The sequence below is a fragment of the Cynocephalus volans genome, chromosome X (assembly GCF_027409185.1).
Source record: "Cynocephalus volans isolate mCynVol1 chromosome X, mCynVol1.pri, whole genome shotgun sequence".
Lineage (NCBI taxonomy): Eukaryota > Metazoa > Chordata > Mammalia > Dermoptera > Cynocephalidae > Cynocephalus > Cynocephalus volans.
In genome coordinates this window covers 33,329,813-33,355,239 of record NC_084478.1, presented here as the reverse complement: position 1 = coordinate 33,355,239, position 25,427 = coordinate 33,329,813, and the positions used below count along the sequence as shown (strand labels likewise).

Sequence of the window (25,427 nt, the reverse complement as noted above, 5' to 3'; positions counted from 1 at the left end):
TTAACATGACAGAGAATTATCAATATGCAAGTCTTCACACCAGGCAAATAATTCCTTTTCTTCTTCTTCCATTTCGCCACCTGACACCGGTTCAGTAATTTTCACAATGTCGAAAGATGGGGTGGAGACGATGATTGTCTGTTGTTGCTTTGTACTTGGTGTGTCTGTTCGTGGTTTCTAGGCAGGATTATAAATAAAAGCAGGAAGTGTTTCATATTTGGTTTTTACTACTTTATTTTTTTATATTTGACTCTTTATTATTTAGCTTTATCCCCCCCAAAATTACCACAGGTTTTCAAAATTTACAAAGTAATATATGAATACACGTTCACTGTAAATACTCCTATAACATAAAAGTACATTGAGGCAGACTTTACATAGTATAACTTTTAATACATTTCGATAGAAATGACTTCCATTTTGAGAAAAGCACCATCAGAGGTGTGCTGAATCAACAATGTCAACATATGGAGACTATTGTGGTTTTTTTGGCCAACTTATGCTGATGTGTAGCCAAAACAGCTGGTGTTTATCAGAATACCTACTAACATTGTTTAAGAATTTTAAAAATATGTTAGCAAGTAGCTTTATACTACCTAAGGTATAATATGTCAAAGGTGCTTCAGCCTTGAACTTGTAGATGAGAAAAAAATTTATTTATGCAAGTAAGATTTTTTACAGACAGTTTGAATATTGTCCAAAATAATGAATTCAGTACAAGTTAAACTTACGGTCAACTCAGAAGCACCTTTTTCTTTAGCCATCTTATAAGCTTTTTTCATTTTTTCAACTTTCATTTGAGCTTGCTTGGATCGACGACCTAAATGTTTCATTTGACTTTGCTGTTGGGAGGGCCGATACAAAGGTTGAATACTTGAGAAAGATGGACACCTAGAAAATGTTTGTATTACAGACAGGAAAATTACAAAAAATAAAATGTAAATGTAAAGCAAGTTCCAAATTTTATTAAAGCGTTCTCTAGCAAATACAAGGGTACTTCGAAAAGTTCATGAGAAAACAGAATTAAAAGATGATACGAATCTTTCCATGAACTTTTCGAAGTACCCTCATACATAATAAACCTCAGTACTTGGAGCAACATTGCATGTAAGCTTTTAGGTTAAAACTTTTCATTTCTGCTTCAGTTTACATAGCATAGTTTTTTATCTGGCACTTATGAAGGTGTACAGGTGATGATGTTGATAACAATGATGATAATGAAAACCATAAAACCTGGTATCAATGTAAAATGAAATTTCCCGGAAAATACTGTGTAGTAGCCACTTGAATCTTTTTTTTTTTTTTTTTAACACTATATACTAACACAAAAAAGTACTACATTTCATAATGGTTGAAAAAAACAAGCTGTTTTTATCAGTGCTCGGATCAGACACAGTTGGTGCCATACCCATAAATCCCCTTGGCCTGATCACTGCAGAGCACATAAGCCCAACTTCCAACTGCTAGCATTTGTATCACTCAGCCTGAGAACTTTCTTTAAAGCAAGAGCCCATTTGCAGGGAAAGCTAAAAGTGACCAAGAATTAATACCTCCCCTCCTAAGCAACACTTAACCAATGACTGATGGGTGTTGGTGTATCAATACCCCAACTCCTTTGCCCACTGTGCCATACCTCTGAGTTGCATGTTCTACACTGGCTCTGACATTCCCAAGAGGGATTAAGCTCCAGTTACCCACAGTGGTAACTTGCTTGCTGGCACACACTGTTTGGGCTGCCTTCCTTTCTCTGTTTTACTTCTCTACCCGCTCCTATCAGTGGTTCCTGGGATCACCTCCCAAATAAACTGCTTGTACTCAAATCTTTATCTCAGGGTTTGTTTCTGGGAAATTCCAGACTAAGACTGCATTCAAAGACACCTTTATGAAAGTATTTTTTCCTCTTCAATTGATTTAGAATTTGGCTACTTATTTGGCTCTTAAGTGACTCATTCTTGGATAATCAGTAACATGAATTCAAATAGCAGGGAGCCCAGGGTTATACATGGTGGCTGAGAAAATTACATCATTTATTTGACCTTGGTGGTAATAGGGTTAAGTTCTACATTCAGTGTTCATATGAATGAGTTAGAGAAAATCTATTTCACGATGACAGACTGTGCCCTAAACCAGGCCATCTGTCTGGCTAATGTATAGCCTTGATCATAAAATAAACGGGCGAAATTATGTTATTGGGTCAGCACCACTCATCTCTGTCCCTGAAAAATACCCGGTGTATTTGCCAGACAGTGGGTCACCAGTGCCGCCTTCATGTATTTTTCAAATATGCAAGTGTGAAAATAGATTACCAATAGGTCCTCTTCATTCTTATTATCTCTTTCCTTTTCTGAAGAAAGGCAGCTTAACTTGTGAATAATATGGGCTAGGTGAGACTTAGTAATGGAAAGAAAAAAGGAATATAATTGGAGCAGTCATATTCTGACCATGAGTTTCTATAATGTGAACTGGCTCACAAGCTATTGGTAAAGAAGGGAATAATGTCACTGTAATTTATATGCAATTTATCCTAGGCAAGGGGAACCTTCAAGAATACAATTATAACCTTCAGCAGGAAAGGAAAAAGCCCTCAGCTCTATGCTGCACGGGCACTGGCAGCCCTCTCGGCTGTATTTATGAAAACGAAAGTCAGCACCTGCACCTAGGACTCTCCTCCCAGAGAGGTAAACCCACCCACCCCCAGCCCACCTTACTGCCTGGGATGGCTCTTGGTTCTTGGCAGGTTTCACTGCCTCTCATGTCCACTTAAAAGGCAACCACGTTGGCCCAGAGCTCCACTTTCATCTGGACTGTCTCTGTGCCCATTACCTGTTCTAATTAAAGAGTTTGCCAGCATTTCCAGTCAATTGATGCCCATTTTTCGTATTTGCTGTGGCAGCCTCCAGCCACACTAGCTTCCTCTCTGGTGGTACAAGATATCTCCCCAGGTACCAACTATCCTTATTGTTAGTGCTCTGTTTACAAAGCTGCATAAGTTTTGTGCGATCTGCCCCAATGCTGTTTTTCCCATAGGCCTTATTATTACCTTTAGTGAGCTATTTGGCAGAAGGTGAACATTTTCAGAAATGCCCCTGGTATTGTAACCCTGATGAAGGATCTCTTTTACCTAATTTTAGAAACAATCTGTAGCTGGTGCTGACGCATCTCTTCAGTTTTCGGTCTCTGTAACAGATACTTCATTTCTTTTTGTAGACGGTTTGAGACTACTCCAGACTCTGCATAATCAACTATGTCATATATTATCATTGTCCTGGGAATGTTTTCAAGGCTTAATCTTCGCCAGTAGTTATTTCTGCCACCAGAAGATGCAGGAGTCTCATCCAAAAGACTGGAATACTATATGGAAAAAGTGATTAAGAATGACTGTGGGTGCTCTAAAACGTTTTTAGACACATTTCCCAAGGTTCCACTCAAAGGTCACTTCATCTGAAAGGCATTCCTTAATCCTATCTGAGACTTTACTGGCATCTCTCTTCTAAGACTCTTATTACCAACGACTCCATGTTTAGTAATCTGTGTACATCTTAGCTCCCTTACTGGAAGACAGGATCCATGTCACATAGTATCATGCACATAGTACCATACTCACTAAATATATATATATATTTTTTTACTAAATATTTTTTTAATGCATAAACATTTTTATGGCAAATATAACTCAGATAAATTAAACTTAGGATGGAACTAAAATTAATAATAGCTGTGTGTTCTGAATACCTGGTAGTGCTCACTCATGACATGCTTGGGTTGAGAGGATATTTGCATAAACCTTTTTAGAAACAATGAGCTCGTCTCTGGTACTAAGTGGAGAATTTCATTATTTTCATTTGGAGTACTTGTAGAAAGCCCACTTTTCTTTTTTTTTTTTTTGCAATTTAAAATGATATCAAATTAGGAATAAAAAATACAAATATATATAATCAATTTAACATTATAAATGTGCACTTAAGAGCTAGGGATAGGGCAGGAGGAGCTACGATGCTAGAAAACGGAATTACCAGCAAGGCCTTTAGGGTATACTACATGCACACACACACACACACACACACACACAAACATTCACACACACACACACTCAGTCCTCCCTTTGCACCACTGGCATGCATGAATTTCAATCCTCACAATTTAGTTGAATACCAGTCCCCCAACAACATGGTCCCAATTTCAGTGACCATGGTGTAACTGTGAGCGACTGTGTAAAGTATAAACTTTGCTGCTAGCTCTTCAGTCCATAGGTCACTACATAAATGACAGACGTGCATCATGATTAGTGACAAATCATGTACCTTCTTTCAAAATCTGTCAGTGATTGGTCACTAAGGATCTGTTCTTCAGTTCACACACAGCAAAGTACAAAATTGTGTTGCCACTTTGTTTCCCAATGATTAAACCCATGCGACATTTTATAAAAATGGATAATCGAAAGAGGGAATTGGCTGGCAAAGAAACAAAAAGTGGTAACACTGGAAGTGAAATTGGAATCAAATATAAATGGGGCTCTTGAAGAAATAGGTGATCATGGGAACGCTGACACTGCCATCACTCAACAGACTGCAGATATGCTGCTAGAGGAACTTGGTGAAGGTGAACTTAACATAAATGAGAAAAGTGGCTGTGACGAAAAGGATGAAGCTGTCCCAGAGGAAATGTCGCTGGCCAAAAAAAACCTTCACATTAAAGGAACTCTGAGATATTTCGCAATATTTAGTTAGAGTGCAAAAAATAAAATATTGGCAGCTGATCCAAACTTAAAAAGGAGCATGACAATTCACCAAGACATAGAAAAGATGTTTGTTCCACATTATAAATTATGCAGAAGAACAAGAAGGCAAGCACTGTTCAAACCACTATCGGTAAGTTTTTTCACAACTTCATTGAGATTCACGTACCATACGATTCACCCATTTAAAGTGTACACTTTAATAGTTTTTAGTACATTCACAGTTAAGTTTTTTACAAAGGAATAAAACACTTTAATTCTCAGTGTTTCTAATGTTTTATAGTATACTAAGTATGCTGATATTTTTTTTCATTTTCCTATATATTTATAACAGACGATAAGAGAGTTTTTAATGTTCTGACAAAAATTTGTAAAGGTCACGGGACGATCACAATTTTCCCCACTGGTTATTAAGTTTGCTTTGCATGGTTTCAGTTTGCATGGGCATTTTTATGGCCCTGCACTACCGTGCAGACTGAGACTACTTGTATGTTTTATTTCCCAAGTGTGGAGTAGTAAAATGCGTAAACATCTCAGACCTGCCAATGATCTGCTCTGCCACTTATTAGCTGTGTGACCTTGGGCAAGTTTTTTTGAAACTTGTTAAACCTTATTTTTCCCATCTGTAAAAAAGGTCACATAATTTACAAACCTGAAGATTAAAGGAGATACTATGCACGCAAAGGGCTAAAAACAGTGCCATGCCATTATAAGGGCTCAATAAATGTCAGCCGTCATCTCTCTCTCTCCTCCAATATGTCTGTTTGGGGATTCCTCTCTATGACACCAATCCTTGACATGTTCACAATCACAAGTATGTGACCCATGTCATTAGCAAAGATGGTTGGCATCCCCGGCTCTACTTAGTTCCTCATTAAATTCCCTAATCTCATAGGTTAAGGCTCTAAAGAAAGAAAATACAATTGGGAGTCTCTAAGGCACTTCATTAATTTCATGTCTCACATTGAAGCAACTGAGTAAGTAGTTAAAGTCATATGTATGAAGGTACTTCAAAAAGTTCATGGAAAAATTTGTATTATCTTTTAATTCTGTTTTTCTAAGAACTTTTTGAACTACCCTCGTATTATTATTATGAGCTAGAGTTTTGGGATCCCTTGTTTCTTTAGAACTTGCAAAATGGGGGTAATAATATACCTGCCTCTCCGAGTTGTTATGAGAACAAAAGGAGTTTATCACGGAAGCATTTGCCACTATTATCTTTCAGGTATCTAGTTTAAGTTTCCTCATTTAGCACTGCTATCCATCTAGTTATGCAAACCAGAAACTGAGGTGCCATGCTGGACACCTTCCTATAGCTTCCCTCCCTATCTGTCACCAAGGCCCACTGCTTTTATTCTCTAATTATCTCTTGGGTCTCCAGACTCACAGCCCTAAAGCAAGCTACCACCATTTCTCCTAGAATCCTGCAGGAGCCTCCAAACCTAGTGGGCTCTTGCTGCCCTCTAATCCATTCCCTACACTGCAGCCAGAGGATCTCTTCACTCATTGGACTAGATCACCTCATTTCTTTTTTTTTTTTTTTTTTAATAAAAGATGACCGGTAAGGGGATCTTAACCCTTGACTTGGTGTTGTCAGCACCACGCTCTCCCAAGTGAGGTAACCAGCCGTCCCTCTATAGGGATCTGAACCCGTGGCCTTGGTGTTATCAGCACCACACTCTCCCAAGTGAGCTACGGGCAGGCCCCATAGATCACTTCATTTCTTGAAACACTGCGCCAGCTTCTCATTGCACACAGAATAAAGAAAAAAATATAAACACCTTACTTTGGTCTTAAGCCCTGCAATGATGACATCTCTCTGGATAGATTGCATACCACACCCTCCGTGCTCTTCCTCCAGCTCCACAGACCTGCTTTCAGGCCCTGCAGCTCCTCCTTCCGCAGAGCTTTTGCCTGGGTTGTTCCACTTGCTCATCTCCAGACAGGGCCTGGTCAGCACCACCTCTGAGAGGCTGTGACACACATTGCCATTTGCCTGCCCAACAAGCACTTCCCACTTCTCCCTTGTTCACGGAACCCTGATTTTTTTTTTTCAGGTATGTAACAGCAATGTGCTCAGGGGAGGAGGGCCCAAGCACGTGAACCATGTTCTAAGTCAATCGTGAGAAATGATCCCATTTCCCTTTCTCAGTGATTGGTTTAGGGGGAGCGTGTGATCCACTTCTGACCCATGGGACCTGAGCGGAAGTCTGTTGGGGGCTTCAGTGGAAGATTTTCCTTCTTAAGGCAAAGAGAAAGATGCTAGGAGTCCCCTTCTTCCTGTCTTTGAATAGAGGAGCTGAGGATGTGATAGCCATCTTTTTACCATGTGAAGGAAGCCAAGAGACCTGAAGAGAAGCTGATCTAGAACCCTGATGTCCTTGAGCTGCTGAATTAGCTAGCCTAGGAACTGCCTATCCGGGGCCTTCTTTCATGGGACAATAAATGACTTTTATTGTTTAAGCCTCTTGTGGCTGAAAATATTATGTAACTTGTGGAAGAAAGCATCCAAACAATAACAGAACCCTTCCTTCCTCCTGTCATACACTTGTTTAACACCATGTAGCTATATTTTATTTTATTTTTTTATCGAGATAAAATGCTCATAATATAAAACTCACCATTTTAACCATTTTAAAGTGTACAATTCAGTGTTTTTTAGTACATTCACAATGTTGTGCAGCCATCTCCACCATCTAATTCCAGAACATTTCCATCATCCCACAGAGAAACCCTGTATTCCTTAGCTATCAAGCCCCCAAACACAAAAAGCCACATATTGCATGATTCCATTTATATGGAATATCCATACTAGGCAAAGCCATAGAGACAAAAAGCAGATTGGTGGTTGACAGGAGCTGGAGTGATGGAGGAATGGGGAGTGACTGCTTACTGGATGCAGGGTTTCCTTCGGGGCTAACAGAAAGGTTCTGGAACTAGATGGTGGTGATGGTTGCACAACACTGTAAATATACTTAATGCCCCTGAATCATACACTTCAAAATGGCTAAAATGATAAATCTTATGTTGTGTGTATTTTACCACAATAAAAAATACACAGTTCTATCTTCTCAGAGGACAGGGTCAGGAAGGCTTTTTTTGTTTGTTTGTCAACATCTAAATCTAAATTGCTTACTTGCATGTAATCTTTCATGGTGACAATGTCAATTTTATCAGTTACTTTAAACTTCTGGAAAAGACGTTCATCTTCCATAATTTGATGATAAAATTTCTTTTTCCCCATTATTTTGCAAGCATCAACCACTGCCTATAAAGAAAACAGAAAACAGACTAAAAAATAGTATAATAGCATTAATTATCAGCACACACTTTACATATCTTTTCCTACAAATACATCAAATATTGTTCCTTTCTTCTAACAGCTTACTATTCAATAGATAGGCTGCATTTACAAATTATATGGGGATTTTTAAATTACTTAAAATTTCTTTCCATGATCATATCTACATAATTTTAAAATGTAGCTAGAGGACTGGCCGGTTACCTCACTTGGTTAGAATGTGGTACTGATGACACCAAGGTCCTGGATTCAATCCCTGTACCAGTCAGCCATCAAAAAAGAAAAAAGGAAAGAAAGAAAAAATGTAGCTAGAAGATTAGCAGAGCCCACAATGCTCAGAAAGTCACAGTTAAAAAAAAATCTGTTTTCCCTCCTCAAAAAACATTTTTTCCCTTTAAAACACAAAACGAACTTATAATGTCATTTGCGCTGTCAAGGCACAGAAAACTTATCTGGAGATTAAATAGGCTGCCATAGGAACTGCAATGAATGGTGTTACTGCGACCAACTCTCTTTTATGTGGTAGTTAATACATTGCCCCCAAATGTAAACATGTACGTATCACATTGCTTAGGCCTCCATCCCTTTCAGACTTCATTCTCAGTAGCCAAAGAGAAACAAATAAAGGGGTTTTATTCCTCTCCGAGATGTCAACATTTTGTACTCAAGGAAAGCACCTGAGAGGTCAGAGAGAAGAATCACAGAAAATACGAAGGCTCAAATCCTGTCTGGCCCTATCTGCATACCCTTTCGCATATACCCATACTTGTGCTAAGAGCTATATGCAGACTGTGAGTAGAGACTTAAGTACTCCCCGTCCTCTTCTAACACATATTTACATTACGGATCTCTGCTTCTGGCCACAGACAGTATGTGTACGTGAAGGGAAGCTGGCAGAAAGGAAAATTCAAATATCTTTTGATTCCAGATCAGTGTTTCTTTTCCTTTATATCTAAGAATGTGATATTTGTGGAAGTACAAGTATGGGAACTCTAAGTTATAATGCTGACACGAGGCCATAGAAGAGTGGTTGAGAGAGGATTGAAACTCAGAACCTCTGTTTTTTTTACTTAACACACAATACAACAGCAAGCCTTACTGTATTTTCTTTTTTTTTTTTTTGCATTGTCCCTTCTCCACAGTGTTGTGATCAGTTACCATCACAGCATCTGTCACAAGTATTACTGATGACATCCAATCTCCCAGCCTCTTCCACTGTTATGCTCATCTATTATGGAATCTGACAAACCAATAAGTGAAATAGTTTCAAAGAGACTTTTCCTCCCAGTGAGAGTAAGATGTGTTCTTTTAAGAAAATAACACTGTGTGATTGGCATGGTTTGTCTTCGGAGAAAAAGTGATTTCGAATGAAACACATTACTGCTTTATGCATTTAAGAGCAAAAGGTAGATGAAAACCACAAATGTCCTTTTTAAAAAAAATTTTATCAATATACAATGTGGTTGATTTTCGTGTCCCTTTACCGAATCCTTCCTCCCCCACATCAACTTCATATCTGTTTGCTTGTATTAACAACTTCAAGGAATTGTGATTGTTGTGTCTTCTTCCCACCCCTCCACTGTTTGTTTGTGTATTTATTTATTTTTAGCTCCCACAAATAAGTGAGAACATGTGGTATTTCTCTTTCTGTGCCTGACTTGTTTCACTTGATGTAATTTTCTCTAAGTCCATCCATGTTGTTGCAAATGGTAGTATTTCATTCTTTCTTATAGCAAAGTAGTATTCCATTGTGTAGATATACCACAGTTTCCATATCCACTCATCTGATGATGGACATTTGGGCTGGTTCCAACTCTTGGCTATTGTAAACAATGCTGTGATGAACACTGGAGTACAGGTATCCCTTCGATATGATGATTTCCATTCCTCTGGGTATATTCCCAGCAGTGCAATAGCTGAGTCATATGGTAGGTCTATCTGCAATTGTTTGAGGAACCTCCATACCATTTTCCATAAAGGCTGCACCATTTTGCAGTCCCACCAACACCATATGAGAGTTCCTTTTTCTCCGCAACCTCACCAGCATTTTATCATTCACAGTCTTTTCTTTTGGATATTAGCCATCCTAACTGCAGTGAGATGGTATCTCAGTGTGGTTTTGATTTGCATTTTCCAAATGCTAAGTGTTGTTGAGCATTTTTTCATGTGTCTGTTGGCCACTTATATATCCTCCTTTCAGAATGCCTATTTAGCTCCGTGGCCCATTTTTTAATTGGGTTACTTGTTTTTCTGTGTAAAGTTGTTTCAATTCCTTGTATATTCTGGATATTAATCCTTTGACAGATGTATATTTTGAAAATATTTTCTTCCACCCTGTTGGCTGTCTTTTAACTGTTAATTTTTTTTTTTTTTTTTTTTGCTTTCTGCTTTTTAGTTGGATATAATCCCATTTGTTTATTTTTCCTTTGGTTGCCCGTGCTTTTGGGGTCGTATTCATGAAGTCTGTGCCCAGTCCTACTTCCTGGAGTGTTTCCCCTATGTTTTCTTTAAGAAGTTTTATTGTTTCAGGGTGTATATTTAATTTTTTAATCCACTTTGAGTTGGTTTTGGTGTATGGTGAGACATATGGGTCTAGTTTCATTCTCCGGCCTATGGATATCCAGTTTTCACAACACCCTTGCTGAAGAGGCAGTCTCTTTCCCAATCTATAGGCTTGGTGCCTCTGTCAAAGATCAGATGGCTGTATATGTATGGGTTGATTTCTGGATTCTCTATTCTATTCCATTGATCAGTGTGTCTGTTTTTATGCCAGTACCATGCTGTTTTGTTTATTATAGCTTTGTAGTATAGTTTAAAGTCAGGTAGTGTTATGCCTCCAGCTTTTTTTTTTTTTTTTTTGCTTGCTCAGAATTGCTTTGGCTATTCGTGTTCTTTTGTTATTCCATATAAATGTTAGGATAGTTTTTTCCATTTCAGAGAAAAATGTCACTGGAATTTTGATGGGGATTGCATTGAATCTGTAGATCATTTTGGGTAGTATGGACATTTTCATAATGTTAATTCTTCCAATCCAAGAGCATGGGATATCTTTCCATTTTCTTGTGTCCTCTTTAATTTCTCTCAACAGTGGTTTGTAGTTCTCATTGTAGAGATTTTTCACATCCTTGTTTAACTTTATTCCTAAGTATTTAATTTTTTTGGTGACTATTGTAAATGGGCTACCTTTCTTGATTTCTTTTTCTGCATGTTCACTGTTGGAGTATAGAAATGCTACTGAGTTTGTGTGTTGATTTTGTATCCTGCAACTTGGCTGAAATCATTTATCAACTCTAAGAGTTTTTTGGTAGAGGCTTTAGGCTGTTCAATATATAGGATCATATTATCCACAAACAGGGACAGTTTGACTTCATCTTTTCCAATCTGGATGCCCTTTATTTCCTTCTCTTCTCTGATTGCTCTGGCTAGTACTTCCAACACTGTGTTGATAGTGGTAAGAGTGGTTATCCTTGTCTATTTCCTGTTCTTAAGGGATGATATTGGCAGTGGGCTTATCATATATGGCTTTAATTATGTTGAGATACTTTCCATCTATACCTAAATTGAAGGAATGTTGAATTTTGTCAAATGCTTTTTCAGAATCTATAGAGATGATCATATGGTCTTTGTGTTTGATTTTATTGATATGGTGTACCACATTTATTGATTTGCATGTGTTGAACCAAACTTGCATCCCTGGGATGAATCCCACTTGATCGTGGTGTATAATTTTTCATATGTGTTGCTGTATTCTGTTACCTAGTATTTTATTGAGGATTTTTGCATCTATATTCATCAAGGATATTGGCCTGAAGTTTTCTTTTTTTGTTGTATCTTTGTCTGGTTTTGGTATCAGGGTGATGTTTGCCTCATAGAATGCGTTTGGGAGAATTGCCTCTGTTTCAGTCTTTTGGAATAGTTTATAGAGAATTGGTATCAATTCCTCTTTAAAGTTTAGTAGAATTCTACAGTGGACCCATCCAGTCCTGGGCTTTTCTTTGCTGGGAGCCTTCTGATAATAGCTTCAATCTCTTTTATTGTTATTGGTTTGTTCAGATTTTCTACATCTTCTTGACTCGGTTTTAGTAGTATGTGTGTGCCCAGAAATTTATCCATTTCCTCCAGATTTTCAAATTTGTTGGCATATAGTTGTTTATAGTAGTCACTAATGATTTCTTGTATTTCTGAGGTATCAGTTGTAATATCACCTTTTTCATTTCTAATTTTTGTTATTTGGGTATTCACTCTTCTTTTTTAGTTAGCCTTGCTAATGGTTTGTCAATTTTATTTATCTTTTCAAAAAACCAACTTTTTGATTCATTGATCTTTTATATCATTTTTGGGGTTTGTATTTCATTAAGTTCTGCTCTGATCTTAATTATTCCTTTCATCTGCTAACTTTGGGTTTGGATTGTTCTTGTTTTTCTAGTTTTTGAAGGTGAAGTATTAGGTTATTCATGTGCCATCTTTCCATTCTTCTGAAGAAAACATTTAATGCAATAAATTTCCCCCTTAGTACTGCTTTTGCAGTATCCCACAGGTTTTGGTATGATGTATCATTGTTTTCATTAGTTTCAATAAATTTTTGCTTTCCTGTTTAATTTCTTCTTGGTCCCATATGTCATTAAGTAGAATGCTGTTTAATTTCCATGTGTTTGTATAGTTTCCAGAATTTCGTTTATTATTGATTACTAATTTTAATCCATTGTGATCTGAAAAAATACACAGGATAATTCCAATTTTCTTGAATTTGTTGAGACTTGATTTGTGACATAACATGTGATCTATCCTGGAGAATGTTCGACGTGCTGATAAGAACGAATATTCTGAGGTTGTTGGGTAGAATGTTTTGTAGATATCTGCAAAGTCCAATTGGTCTAAAGTGCTGTTTACGTTTTGTGTTTCTCTGCTGATTCTTTGCCTGGACGATATGTCCAATATTGATAGTGGGGTGTTCAGGTCCCCTGCTATTATGGTATTAGTGTCTATCTCCTTCTTTAGGTCTAATAGTGTTTGTTTTATAAATCTGGCTGCTCCAACTTTGGGTGTGTATGTATTTATGACTGTTATGTCTTCTTGATGGATAAATCCTTTTGTCATTATATAGTGGCCTTCTTTATATATTTTTATGGCTTTTAGTTTAAAGTCTATTTTATCAGATATAAGCTACTCCGGAATAGCTCTATATAGCTACTCTGGCTCGTTTTTCATTTCCATTTGTGTGGTATATCTTTTTCCATCCTTTCACTCTTAGTCTATGTGTGTCTTTTCAGGTGAGGTGAGTCTCTTGAAGGCAGCATATAGTTGGGTCCACCTTTTTAATCCAGTCAGTCAGTCTGTGTCTTTTGAGTGGGAAATTTAAACCTTGCATGTTAAGAGTTGTTATTGAAAAGTGTTGACTTACTCCTAGCATATTATTGGTTTTTGTTTGGCTGTCTTAACTGTCTTTTGTTCCTTTCTCTCTGATTTACTGTTTGTCTTCTGTATTTGTTGGTTTCTTGGGGTGGTAGATAAACTTTTTTTTTTCTCTCTTCATTGTTAGCATTTTTCTTTTACTAGTGGGTTTTGATTTCTGCTGAGTTTTTATGACAGTGGTGGTTATTTTTCAGGTACCAAACCCAGTACTCCCTTGAGAATTTCTTGTAAGGATGGTCATGTGGTAGTGCACTCCCACAGTTTTTGTTTGTCTGAGAAATATACTACTTGTCCTTCATTTCAGAAGGATAGCCTTGCTGGGTAAAGTATTCTTGGCTGGCAATCTTTGTCTTTTAGTATTTTAAACATATCATCCCATTCCTTTCTGGCTTTTAGGGTTTGTGATGAAAAGTTTGATGTTAGTCTGACTGGGGCTCCCGTATAGGTGACTTGGCTCTCTTGCAGCTTTTAAGATTCTCTCTTTGTCTCTGAGTTTTGCCAGTTTGAATATAACATGTCTTGGAGAGAACCTTTTTGGGTTGAATATGTTTGGGGATCTTTGAGCTTCCTGAATCTGGAGATCTCTGTCTTTCCCTATACTTGGGAAGTTTTCTGCCACTATTTTGTTGAATATGTATTCAGTGCAATCTCCTTTTTCCTCCCCTTCTGGAATACCCATGATTCAGACATTTGGGCACTTAAGGTTGTCTGTTATCTCTCTTAGATTTTCTTCAATTTTTAAAATTCTTTTTTCTTTTTCTTTTTGGTCCACCTGTGTTATTTCAAACATCCCATCTTCAAGGTCAGAAATTCTCTCTTCTGCTTCTTCTAGCCTGCTGGTTAAACTCTCTGTTGTGTTTTTTATTTCGTTGAATGAATTCTTCAGCTCCACAAGCTCTGCTACCTTCTTTTTCAGGGCATTGATCTCCTTGTACATTTTTCTTTCAGGTCCTGTTTACTTTTCCTTATCTCATCGTGTTATCTAGCTGAGTTTTCTTGTATCTCATGTAGTTTCCTTAGAATTATCACTTGAAATTCCTTGTCAGTCATTTCAAGGACTTCTTGTTCTATAGAATCTAGAGCTTGAGAGTTGTTATTACCCTTTGGTGGTGTACTTTCTTGATTTTTCATATTTCTGGTATCTTTCCTTTGGTGTTTAGTCATTGTGGCATGGGATTTCATGGTCCACTCGTTCAACCCTATTGTCTGACTAGGATCCTGTCAGTACTGCCAATTTGGCACAGCTACCTCAGTGCCTTTGGGTGGGAGGCTTGGGCCTCTCTTGGGGGGCCTCTCTTGGGGGGCCTCTCCAGGCGAGTGCTGTGTGCACTCACGTGGGCTGGGGGTCCTGCAGCAGTGGCTACCTGTTCTTTTGCACAGATGCCTCAGGGTACATGGTCATGGCAGCTCTCGGGCCTGTCTGGGGGCTCCTCTCTGGGTGGCGTGCACTCGCCTGGGCTCCTTACTGTATTTTCTATTCCAGTTCTCTCTTATGTTATCCATAATATTCCTTTTGTATTTATTTTTTAAATTCCAAAGATTAGATCACAGACACATATGGAAAATGAAAAAGGAAGAATATGTTCAAATGGTTATAGTTTTAATCCTAATGTACTAAATTGTAGGGACAGAAATAGTTTACTAAAAATATGACATAAAGTTTTCCTATACGTAGATCATTTTTGCTTTCCATTTCATTAATTTATTTATGTATTATGCATCAAAAGAAAAGACAGTATTGGCACATCTCTCCATTAGGCTTTCTTGCAATTAATTTTCTGTGAGTTCTTATTAACCAGCCCCACAGTGACATGAAAGGTAAAAACAAATAATTGTACACTGAACAGGTATGAAAACTAAATAATCTCTGCTTTAGGAATTTCTTTAGGCCTAACTATATTTTACTTTAGCTCAAGTTACTTAGAAAAGGTATTTATTGTCAGTTCCTCCCTACACTGCCCCACTCAGCCACCACCAACAATCTCTCCAAGACCCAGTTTCCTTATTTGTATAGTGCCTCAGCTGTGTCTGGCCCATTCCAGCCCTCAGCCAAAGAAAAACATGCCTGGCAGGATAGGGCAAGCTCTCTGCTCACTTTAAGAGGGGTTTGAAAAAGTTTGCCATCCAATGGTGATGGAGTTTGGATGTGTTGTCCCCTCCAAAACTCATGTGGAAATTTGATCTGCAACGTGGCAGTGTGGGAAACTGATTGAGTCATGGGGGCGGATCCCTCATGAATGGATTAATGCTCTCCCTGGAGGAGGGGGGGGGGAGTAATGAGTGAGTTCTCACTCTATTAGTTCCCGCAAGAGCTTGTTGCTTAAAAAGACCCTGGCACCTTCTCTCTCTCTCTTGCTTCCTCTCGCCATGTGATCTGCTTGTACCCACCAGCTGCCTGCCACTTTTCACCATGAGTAGAAGCAGCCTGAGGCCCATGCCAGATGCAGTTGTCCCAGAATCGTAAGCCAAATAAACCTCTTTTCCTTATAAATTACCCAGTCTCAGGTGTTTCTGTTATAGCAAGACAAAATGGACTAAAACAAATGGCCATGGTGTTCTTTCTCAGACATGTGCCACGTATGGCCAGATTCAGAAAAGTCCTTCTCGATAGGAAAGAAGAGCCCAGCCCCAGGGGAAAAGAACAGGCAAAAACTAGACAAAGATTCCAGGATAGCAGCCAGTCAGAGTAGGATTCAAGAGGCAGGTTCTGTTCTTAGTGGGTGACTCAAACGGTCAAAGGGGGGCATCTCTTCCCCTGATACTCAGCATCACTGTGGCTCAGGAGCCCCCACAGCCCTGTGGCTACTTGCTAGCCCAGATCTACACTTGGGCTTATAAAGTTACTCTACTATCTCAAGTCACTTCCCTGTCCCTGCTGGAAATCCTCACTTGTGAAGGTAGTAATAACTGGTATCACTGCACTGGAACAGTTTCTTGGTTTGAAACAGTTCAATTGTATATAGGCTCAGAATAAATAAAACCACCATAACTGCTGGGGTTGTTTCAACCTTGAAATGTGCACAGTACAGTGGAAATACAGACAAGTGTTGAGTCTCAGTCATGCCCCTGCTAAGTCTCTCCAAGTTTCAGCTTCCTCGTAGGCAAAATGGGAATAATATGTACCTCACCAGAGTTACTGGAGGGCCATGTAAGAGAATGTGTATGCTCATGTTTAGTGTAGTTCCTGACTCTCAGGAGTGGCTAAGAACAGGGACTTTGGAGTCAGGCCAACTGGGTCTTGATCTCACTACCTTCACTTTCTAGTTGTAAGACCTTAGGCAAGTTACTTAGTCTTTTTAAAATGAGGATAATAACAGAATATACATTATAGCGTTTATGAGAATTAAATGAAATAATGCATATAAAATGTTTAAGATCATACTTGATAGAAAGTGCTCAATAAGGGCAGCCATTATCAGTAATAATGTGTTTTTTAAAATGTATAAATGCTCAATTCTCAAAAGGACAGAGATTTTCAATTTAAAATAATAGTTGCTGGATGCCAACAGTTAAGACTTATCAATTACCCAGAAGTGTTGCAGGCCAAGAGGGTGGAGGACACTTTTAGGACAGTGCTTTCAAACTGCATAGTGCCTAGGATCACCTGGAGGCCTTGTTAAAATGCAGATGCTGACTCAGTGGGTCTGGGGTGGGACCTGAGATTCTACATTTCTAACAAGCTCAGCAGATGCCAGTATGGGATGCCAGTGCTGTGTGGCTACAGACCATACTTTGAATAACAAGGCTTTAGTATATTCTCTGGTGGATCAATGACAGTGACAACCCTCTGTAAATAAACACTCCTCAGAAAATAGATCATCAAAGTAGGCAACAAGATCTTTTTTATGCGTGGCTATGCAATCGTTCTGGCACCATTTGAACTGCCTTGGCACCTCTGATGAAAATCAATTGATCATCTATCTATGTGTGAGTCTGTTTCTGAATTCTCTGTTTTCTCCTGTTGATCTACGTATCTATCTTTATGCCATCACTACACTGTCCTGATTACCGCAGCTTTACAAGTCTTAAAATCATGTAACGCAATTCCTTTAATTTTGTTCTTCTTCTCCAAAGAGTTATTCTATTATTGTATTATTTTTGCTTTTTGTTTTCTGTGAATATGTGAGAAATGTAGCTGGAAAATAAGGAAATGAAACCAGAAATGAAAATAAGAAGGAGAGAAAAGACAGAATGACAACGAAAAAATCCTTTATAAGTGAACTTAGACTAAACATCTTAATGGACTAAAACTAATTTCTTTCATGTTAAGAAATAAGTAAACTTATAAAAGTTGGATGAGTTTGCTAAAGACATAATACCTACGTTCAAAGAGCAAAGGAGTTGAGAAAAATTCCACTTTTACAAGTTTTCTATCAACCACGAGTCCAAGTGTTACCAGAGTTTGTTTTAAAGCTGAACTAAAGAGAAAAAGGAACCCTAATGTGTTCTCTTGAAGTTGGCTATGTTCTGATCATTTAAAACCATTATAACATTTAGTCAAAAACTCAAGTTGAATAGCATTATCACATTTTTATAATAAGAACAGACAAAATTTTTAAATCATGGGAAAAAAGGAAGGATACACAGCAAAATATTAACAGTGATTATGCCAGAAGAGTGAAAGCACAGAAAAGAAAGGCATAAATGCATACAGGCCAGCTGCTAAGAAAAAAGAAAAAAAAGGCATAAAGGCATATTTTCTTTTTATATCTCTGGGCTATTTCCATTTTTTTCAACAACTATTTCATAATTTAAACAAAATTTTTATGTTATTATACAGCATTCTAATGCATTTTAATATATACACAGTGATTTCCGGTTACTGCCTCTAAGGTTCTCATCTCCTCACGCCTGGGCACAGCAGGGACCAGCAGGTGCAGACCCAGGAGAATTTCAGTTCCTGGAAAAGCCCCATTATATAATCTCAAAAAAGAAACAGTTGATGATATCTTATAGGGACAACTACAAACTTATTCTGTAGATAAATGTGGTATCAATTTATCCCTCATATGTAGGATAAACATATACTTTTGCATTTGAAGTCAATCTATATAAATGAACAAATGTTAACGTTTTTGAAATACCATATTCCATAATGGAAACTCTGCAGTCCACTTGATATACTTCTGAAACAAAGTTAAAATTTTCTCTAATATTGCCCAAGAATACAGAGAAAAGCAGTCCCTTTCCTTCTAATATTCTGCAGAGAGTCAATGCTGCACACACTGGGTCTGATCAGAAACTGCCAGGCTGTGTGGTCTTCTCTCCTGAATACATGCTAGAACTCATGATTTAAGGTGGGCCATACTTTTTGTTTAAAATATTTCCAGAAGAGAGATCTTGCTGTGGTTACAGGAAAATAACCTTTGATGTGTGATTTATAAAAGGCTAAATTAAGAATTTCCACCTTTTTTTACTCAATTACAGTCATGTATAAGGGCCAAAGGAACAAAACCTGTGCTGTAGATACTTGCAATTAAACCCATGGTTGATAGACCAGCAGCAGCCACATTTTAAGATCCCCAAGTGATTCCTATACTGTAGACATAATTATGGTGAATATTCATGAAACTTAAAATGATGTTGATATCATGTAAAAAATAAGAAGAAGAAACAGTGTATGAGAATTCATGTAAAAAAGAATATTTAAAAATGCATTTTCAACAGCATAGGCCAGCACGTTTTTTCTAAATATGCTACCAGAACAGAAACAAAACAATAAAATTCCATTTAAACAAATAAAATTGCATCAAACGTTCTCTATATTACAAAAGCCCTGACCAAAAGGCTGCTTTAGTCCATTAACAAACCAAAATTTTAATACAAAAGAAAACTGATGAATATTTTCTAGAGCCTTATATAAGTAAGCCATTCCAAATGTTTTTTACCTGATAAATGGAGCCACTTTGAAACACAGTGCTTAAAAACAAAAACACTACCTGCCTGGGGGACTGTTCAATGGTAAAATAACTTAGTCTGTATAAATTGAATGCAATTCAGATACTACATAGATATTAAGAAGGTAAATTAACATAAAATGCGCATCATAAAACATTACCTCACTTGATGGCTTTAACAAATTTTTTCCGCTAAAATACTTGTAACCACGGCCTTCAGTTTGAAGAAAAATTTTAAACACGATGAGAGGTGGAAATGTTTCACCACTAAGTCTGAAATAAAGACCATAAGTTAGTCATTTGGCATCAGGTTTTGGGCTCATATAGTTTTTTGCATACAGGGTAAAGGCTATGCCAGGGGCATATAAAGAACTGGTAATGAAATGAATCACTGAGGATGAAAGACCCGCACTTTGGTGTGCTCACATTTATTCTCATACTGTGTCGAACTGGACATGGAACAGGAGATGAGAGCTACTCTTATGGCAACTTTTAGCCAAAGAGCCATGTCTTAGTTTCTTCACCTAACAAATGTAAACAAGGGCAACACATTTACTTTATAATTATATCCCAAGAAGTTAAAAGGATTAAAAAAATTTCTAAGATTTCTTCATATTAACTAAGTACTTCTTGAAATAAATCAGCATAGATACATTACCTGAATCTGACTTTACACTTCATGCTAGGATCTTTAATAAGCTCGGCCTCTAAGGGGCTTACTTTCTTCAGTATTTCATGTGTCACAGAATGTTCCTGAAATAGATGATGGTGCTGTAAATGAAAAGTGGTACCCTGCCCAGACACAATGTACTGACTATAACAGAGGCAGCATGGTAAAGTGAACAGTACACTGGACTTGGAGTTCCAAGGAGGTGAGTTCTTGTCTTGGCCCCTCCACTTATCCTTTGTGTAGCTCTGAGTCAGTTATTTAATCATTTTGGCTCCAAGTTTGGGTATCTGTCCTTTCTTGAGATTGCAGGCACTGTTCTTTCCCTAGGACACAATTTTCTCAATATATTGTGATTACCTATCAACCTGTCTGTGTCTCCTACTAGACTGCAAGCTTCATGAAGGTAGTGGTGATGTCCTTTTTCTTTACCACTACTATATTCCTAGCATCTAGTACAGTGCCTAGAATACAGTAGATGCTTAACAAATATTTGATGTTGAATGAATCACTGTAACAATGATAATAGTAATAACTTACTAGCTTTTAAGCACCTTTATGTACCACATGCTATGTTAGGTGCCTTATGTAACCTCATTTAATCCTTACAACAGCAATATTACTAGAAGATTATCATTCTCATTTTACAAATGAGAAAGCCAAGGCTCAGGGAGGTTTTGTAACTTATACCAAGGCATACAGGTAGTAAATAAGAAGTCAACATTCATACTTAGATCTGTTTGACTCTAAAGCCCCCATTCTTTTCCCCAAACAACCCCACCCAACCTTTATGCCTATGATGATCACACAAAAAAAGTACACTAAAGGGCTTTTATTTTTTTTTATTTTTTAAAAGATGACCGGTAAGGGGATCTCAACCCTTGACTTGGTGTTGTCAGCACCACGCTCTCCCAAGTGAGCAAACCGGCCATCCCTATATAGGGATCCGAACCCACGGCCTTGGTGTTACCAGCACCACACTCTCCCACGTGAGCCACAGGCTGGCTCTACTAAAGGATATTTAAAAAGACGAGGCATTATTAACATAAGGTATTAACTTGAAGCATTAGGATAACAGACGAAAAAAGAATTAATTTCCTTCTTTCTGTTACTAAAAGAGTCTAAAATTACAACAAAACCAATACTATGATAATTAAATACAAGTTCCACATAAACAATGGACAACGGATCTGAAATATCAAGAGTTTAACTGGGTGAGTTTTCTGTAAGGCATTCTGCTTTAACCGACATCAGAAATGGGCCTGTGGGTCAGATGAAGAAGTGTACACATTGCTCAGACTATTTTTTCAGAGCTACTAAAATTCCCTTTAATGTGACTATCGCTAATAACAGAGCACTGGAATTATGGGGTTTTTTGTTAGGAGAATATTTGGTACTATACCAAGGAAGGCTTAATACTCTGCTGGGGCTGCCAGAGTTGGGTTTTGTTTTTTTTTGGGGGGGGGGATATGCATCTTTTTTTGTTTTTGTTTTTTAGTTAAATAGGATCATATTCTTCATACTGTTCCACACTTGCCTTTTTCACTAACGGGCTACCTTGGTTTATCTTTCTATTGCAGAATCATGTTAATGCTGCAAGATTTAACACTATGAAAGTAGCAATATTTATTTAACCAGCATTCTATCAATGGATATTATACAGTTTACTTTCTTTGCTGTTACAAAAAATGCTGCAATACAATTGTACATATATTGTAGAAGGATCTCTAAAAGTGAAATTGCTGGGTGGAAGGTAAGGGCACTTTTAATTTAGAGATTTTTATTGTTGGAAGATCATTGTCTAACAAAACAAATAACAGTATATTAATTTCAGGAAAAGAAATAACAGTCATCCACATTAAAAATAAATCCAGAAATATTTATTTAGGGCTAACAAAGGAAGCAATTCCAAAACCTCATGCAGTATTATTAGATCCAAATAGAATAGATAAGGAAGGTTTTCTATTCTATCTTTAATTAACAGATCTTTTAGCTTGATAAGTAATTAAATCTGTCAGAGAAAACAAAAAGCAAAATACATACCGCTGCACATACTGTGTGCTTTAGGAGTTGAAATATTATTTTGTCCATATGACATAACCAAGCTCTCTGTATTATTTGAGCTGCAATGTCTCTATTAATTTTGAGAGAAAAAAAGAGGTTAATATTTATGAAGTAGTTTTCATTTTCCTAAAATCTTGGAACACTCTCAATTTATGCTTCCTCTTCCTGCACTTTCCCATCCTCCACTCAAAGACTGACCTAATGAGGAACATTTGGATGTGGTAATTGGAACTGGTCATTTACAGAATGTAGTCAGAATGAGGATATGAAATACTTGAGAATATTTCCCTGGAGACTGAAAAAAAAAAGTCCTGGCTAAAATTTTATTATCAAGAGGCATATATATTATAAATTTATCATTAAGAGGCATATACATTATAAATAAAAAGTTTGAGGAGACAAACTTGCTTTCTAAAAACATCCATGACTTAAAAATGATTCAGTTTCAGTTAGTTTTTAAAAACACTGTCCAACTAGCTCAAATGCTATGAAAACGGAATTTGGAATAGTTGAAGTTACAGGAGGCCCAGTTCTCTTCTGGGGGCAGATGACTATGCCCTAGAAAAAGAAACACCCTTCTCTGATCTTTGCAAAAACCAGGCTCATCCCAGTTAGGTCAGAGAATTATTCTACTTTTGATCACGTCCCAGTACTGGCAGACTGTGAGGGTCTCTCTCTCCACCTCTCCCACCTCTCACAGGGCTATGTGCAAAAAGAGATCCTCCTGCATAATGTCCCTGTTGGCTGCAAACTGCAGACTACAAAATGCAGAGAAGAAAAGGCCTGAAGTATGGAAACAAACCTTTGAATCCTAGCTGATGCCATTTATAAGCTGTTTAACCTTCTGCAAGTCACTTACCTTCTCCCAGTTGCTGTTTCCTCATTTATAAAATATAACAATAAAACTGTCTCACAAGGTTGTATCACGATCAAATAGACGTGTTAACATGCTTTGTAAATTACAAAACACTACAACTATAATAATTATTAGTCTATTTATAAGTAATTTTAAAACACAAAAAACCCTCTGATTTACAAAACAAGAAGTGTTAGAAGTTATCTGGGTAAATACTGTTTGGAAACTGTCCAGTTGTAAAAAATGACACAAGACAAAAGACAGGTACTTACCGTTTTGTTGTCTTTGTCTTTGCAGTATTTGCCAGTTGTACTTTGTGGCCTTTTCTTGGGTGTTGATTATCTGATTTTGGAACACCAGTACCAGTTGCTTTTGAGGAACGATTCATTTTCTTTACAATGAAGTAATCTGCAAGTACATAAATTAAGCCTTTGAGGTCATAGTCTACATTATTACACTGTATGGACTAGACTCAAATGCCATATGACTGTTGTGCTAATTCCAGAACCCTTTAAAAAGGAAGGCATCGCGAATCTCTCAATGTTGCTTACAGTTTACATTCTTTGTATACTAAAAATATTATGTGGTATATGGGAAAGACAAGAGGATCTATCCATAGCCTTCTAACTGGTCTGTCTCCAGTCTCTTCCTCCCCCTATTCATTCTCCACACTGCTGCTGGAGTTAACTTTTTAGAGCAATAATTCAATCTTATCCCTCCCCGCTGTCACTCCAACAAATTCATAGAAGGCAGGAGGCATCTTGCTAACTATGGAATCCCCAGTGCCTGGCAGAGTGGAGGGTTTCTACATGCTTGTCTGAAAACCTTTCATCCCAGTTTTATGACCAAATAGCTGTGAGACTTTGGGCAAGTCACTTAACCTCTCAGTGGTTCAGTTTCCTCCTTGGTAAAATGAGAGGGTGTGTACTAAATTATCTGATTCCACCTCTAACTTTCTTTGAAGCATTACTCCAATGTGGATGCAGCTCCCAAATTCTCAGTCACTGCTTAGTCTCTTCTACTAAACCAGGGGCCCTTTATCTTTTCTTTTGGTGCCATGGACCCCTATGGGCAGATCCCTTCTAATAACTATGTTTTTAAAATGCAAAACATAAAATACATAGGATTACCAAGGACTCCAATTATACTGAAATCGTCAAAATATTTTTAAAAACAAAATTATAGTAATATGTCTTCTTTGTGCGTTAAATATCTAATAACTACTGAACTTGTGAAGCAGCAATGAGCATAGATATTTCAAGATATCTGCTATGACTGTAATGTGATATAAAAAGTATCTGTGCTTTCTATTGATGACAAAGTCACAGATACTACTAACATTACTGTGGTTTGTTGCCTACACTAAATTGAAAGAAACACTAAAGTTCAGTTACAGGTTAGTGAAAATGAATTGTCATTTTTTTCCCCATCCAAGTTCACATACCTCCTAAATTAAGAACTCCTGCCCTAAGTTATCGCTATGCTTCATGCTTTTATATATGTGTGATGTTACATTACTGATGGAGAGCCTTCAGAGTCTGTTCAATATTTCTCCTTAGGGATGGAGATGGGGAAGGTGATGGCTTGAAATATACAATTCTCTTGAGAAAGAGAAAAGAAGCCCTTAACATCTAGGAGCTGACCTGGTACTTACAGCTGGGCATTGGTATTACTCTGCTTCCTAACAACACCCAGTCCAGAGCAAAGCCCTGCTTCCTTGAACTCGCCCCCCAAATCACCCAACCAAAGCCCAAATCCTATGACAAATCTAACTCTCTTACTGAAATGCCCCACTGTTTCCCCAGATGTGCATTTTCCCGCAGCAGTGAGAATCCCAACTTCTTCAACTACAGGTGTGCTCCTAGTGGTCTTTGTCTGGAGGACAGCGACACACCTCTGCACAAATCCCCAAATCTGCCGCATGCCCACCCGGATGGGGTTTGCATTTTCTTTTCGGTTAGGACAGAAAAATAGAATGAACTACAAAATACAACTTCACTATGAGACAGTGCAACAATTGTTTAGGTTAGAGTACAGGCTTCAAAGGCAAACTATCTAGGTTTGGATCCTGGCTTCCCACTTTCTGTGTGTGGCCTTGTACAAATTACTTAACTTCTCTATGCCTCAGTTTCTTCATCTATAGATTTGGAACAATAATCTTCGGGTTGTCAGAAAGATTAAATACGTGTAAGAAGCTTGGATCAGAGCTGCGCACATAGTAATCCCTTACACTAGTGCTTGCTATTCTTGTTAATAAGACAATTATTACCATTATTACTTATTTCTACAAGTATTAAGGGGTAAACATTCGATTCCCAGGGATGGGTTTATGCTTAAGTATTTTAAAACAAAAAACAAAAAAATGCCAGAGCCCTTCGCGACTAAAGACGTGGCAAATTAGTTAAATTTAAAACCTGAGAAACGTCTATAAACCTTCCGTGCGGTCAATCCAGGGCCTTAATCGGCGAATTCCGGTTGTGAAGATTTGCAGCTGC

At 37.7% G+C, this 25,427-nt stretch overlaps 1 protein-coding gene across 1 annotated transcript; it reads right to left on the bottom strand.

Annotated features, from left to right (window-relative positions):
* On the bottom strand, positions 1-25,427 carry CXHXorf58 (chromosome X CXorf58 homolog). Its single transcript, XM_063084529.1, has 9 exons — positions 25,347-25,427; positions 23,205-23,340; positions 22,056-22,146; positions 20,004-20,098; positions 19,507-19,618; positions 7,872-8,003; positions 3,122-3,351; positions 732-891; positions 1-177 (listed from the first exon to the last, which is right to left on the bottom strand). The coding sequence occupies exons 2-9, from the start codon at positions 23,318-23,320 to the stop codon at positions 1-3; spliced, it is 1,113 nt and encodes a 370-aa protein (XP_062940599.1). The 5' UTR covers positions 23,321-23,340; positions 25,347-25,427.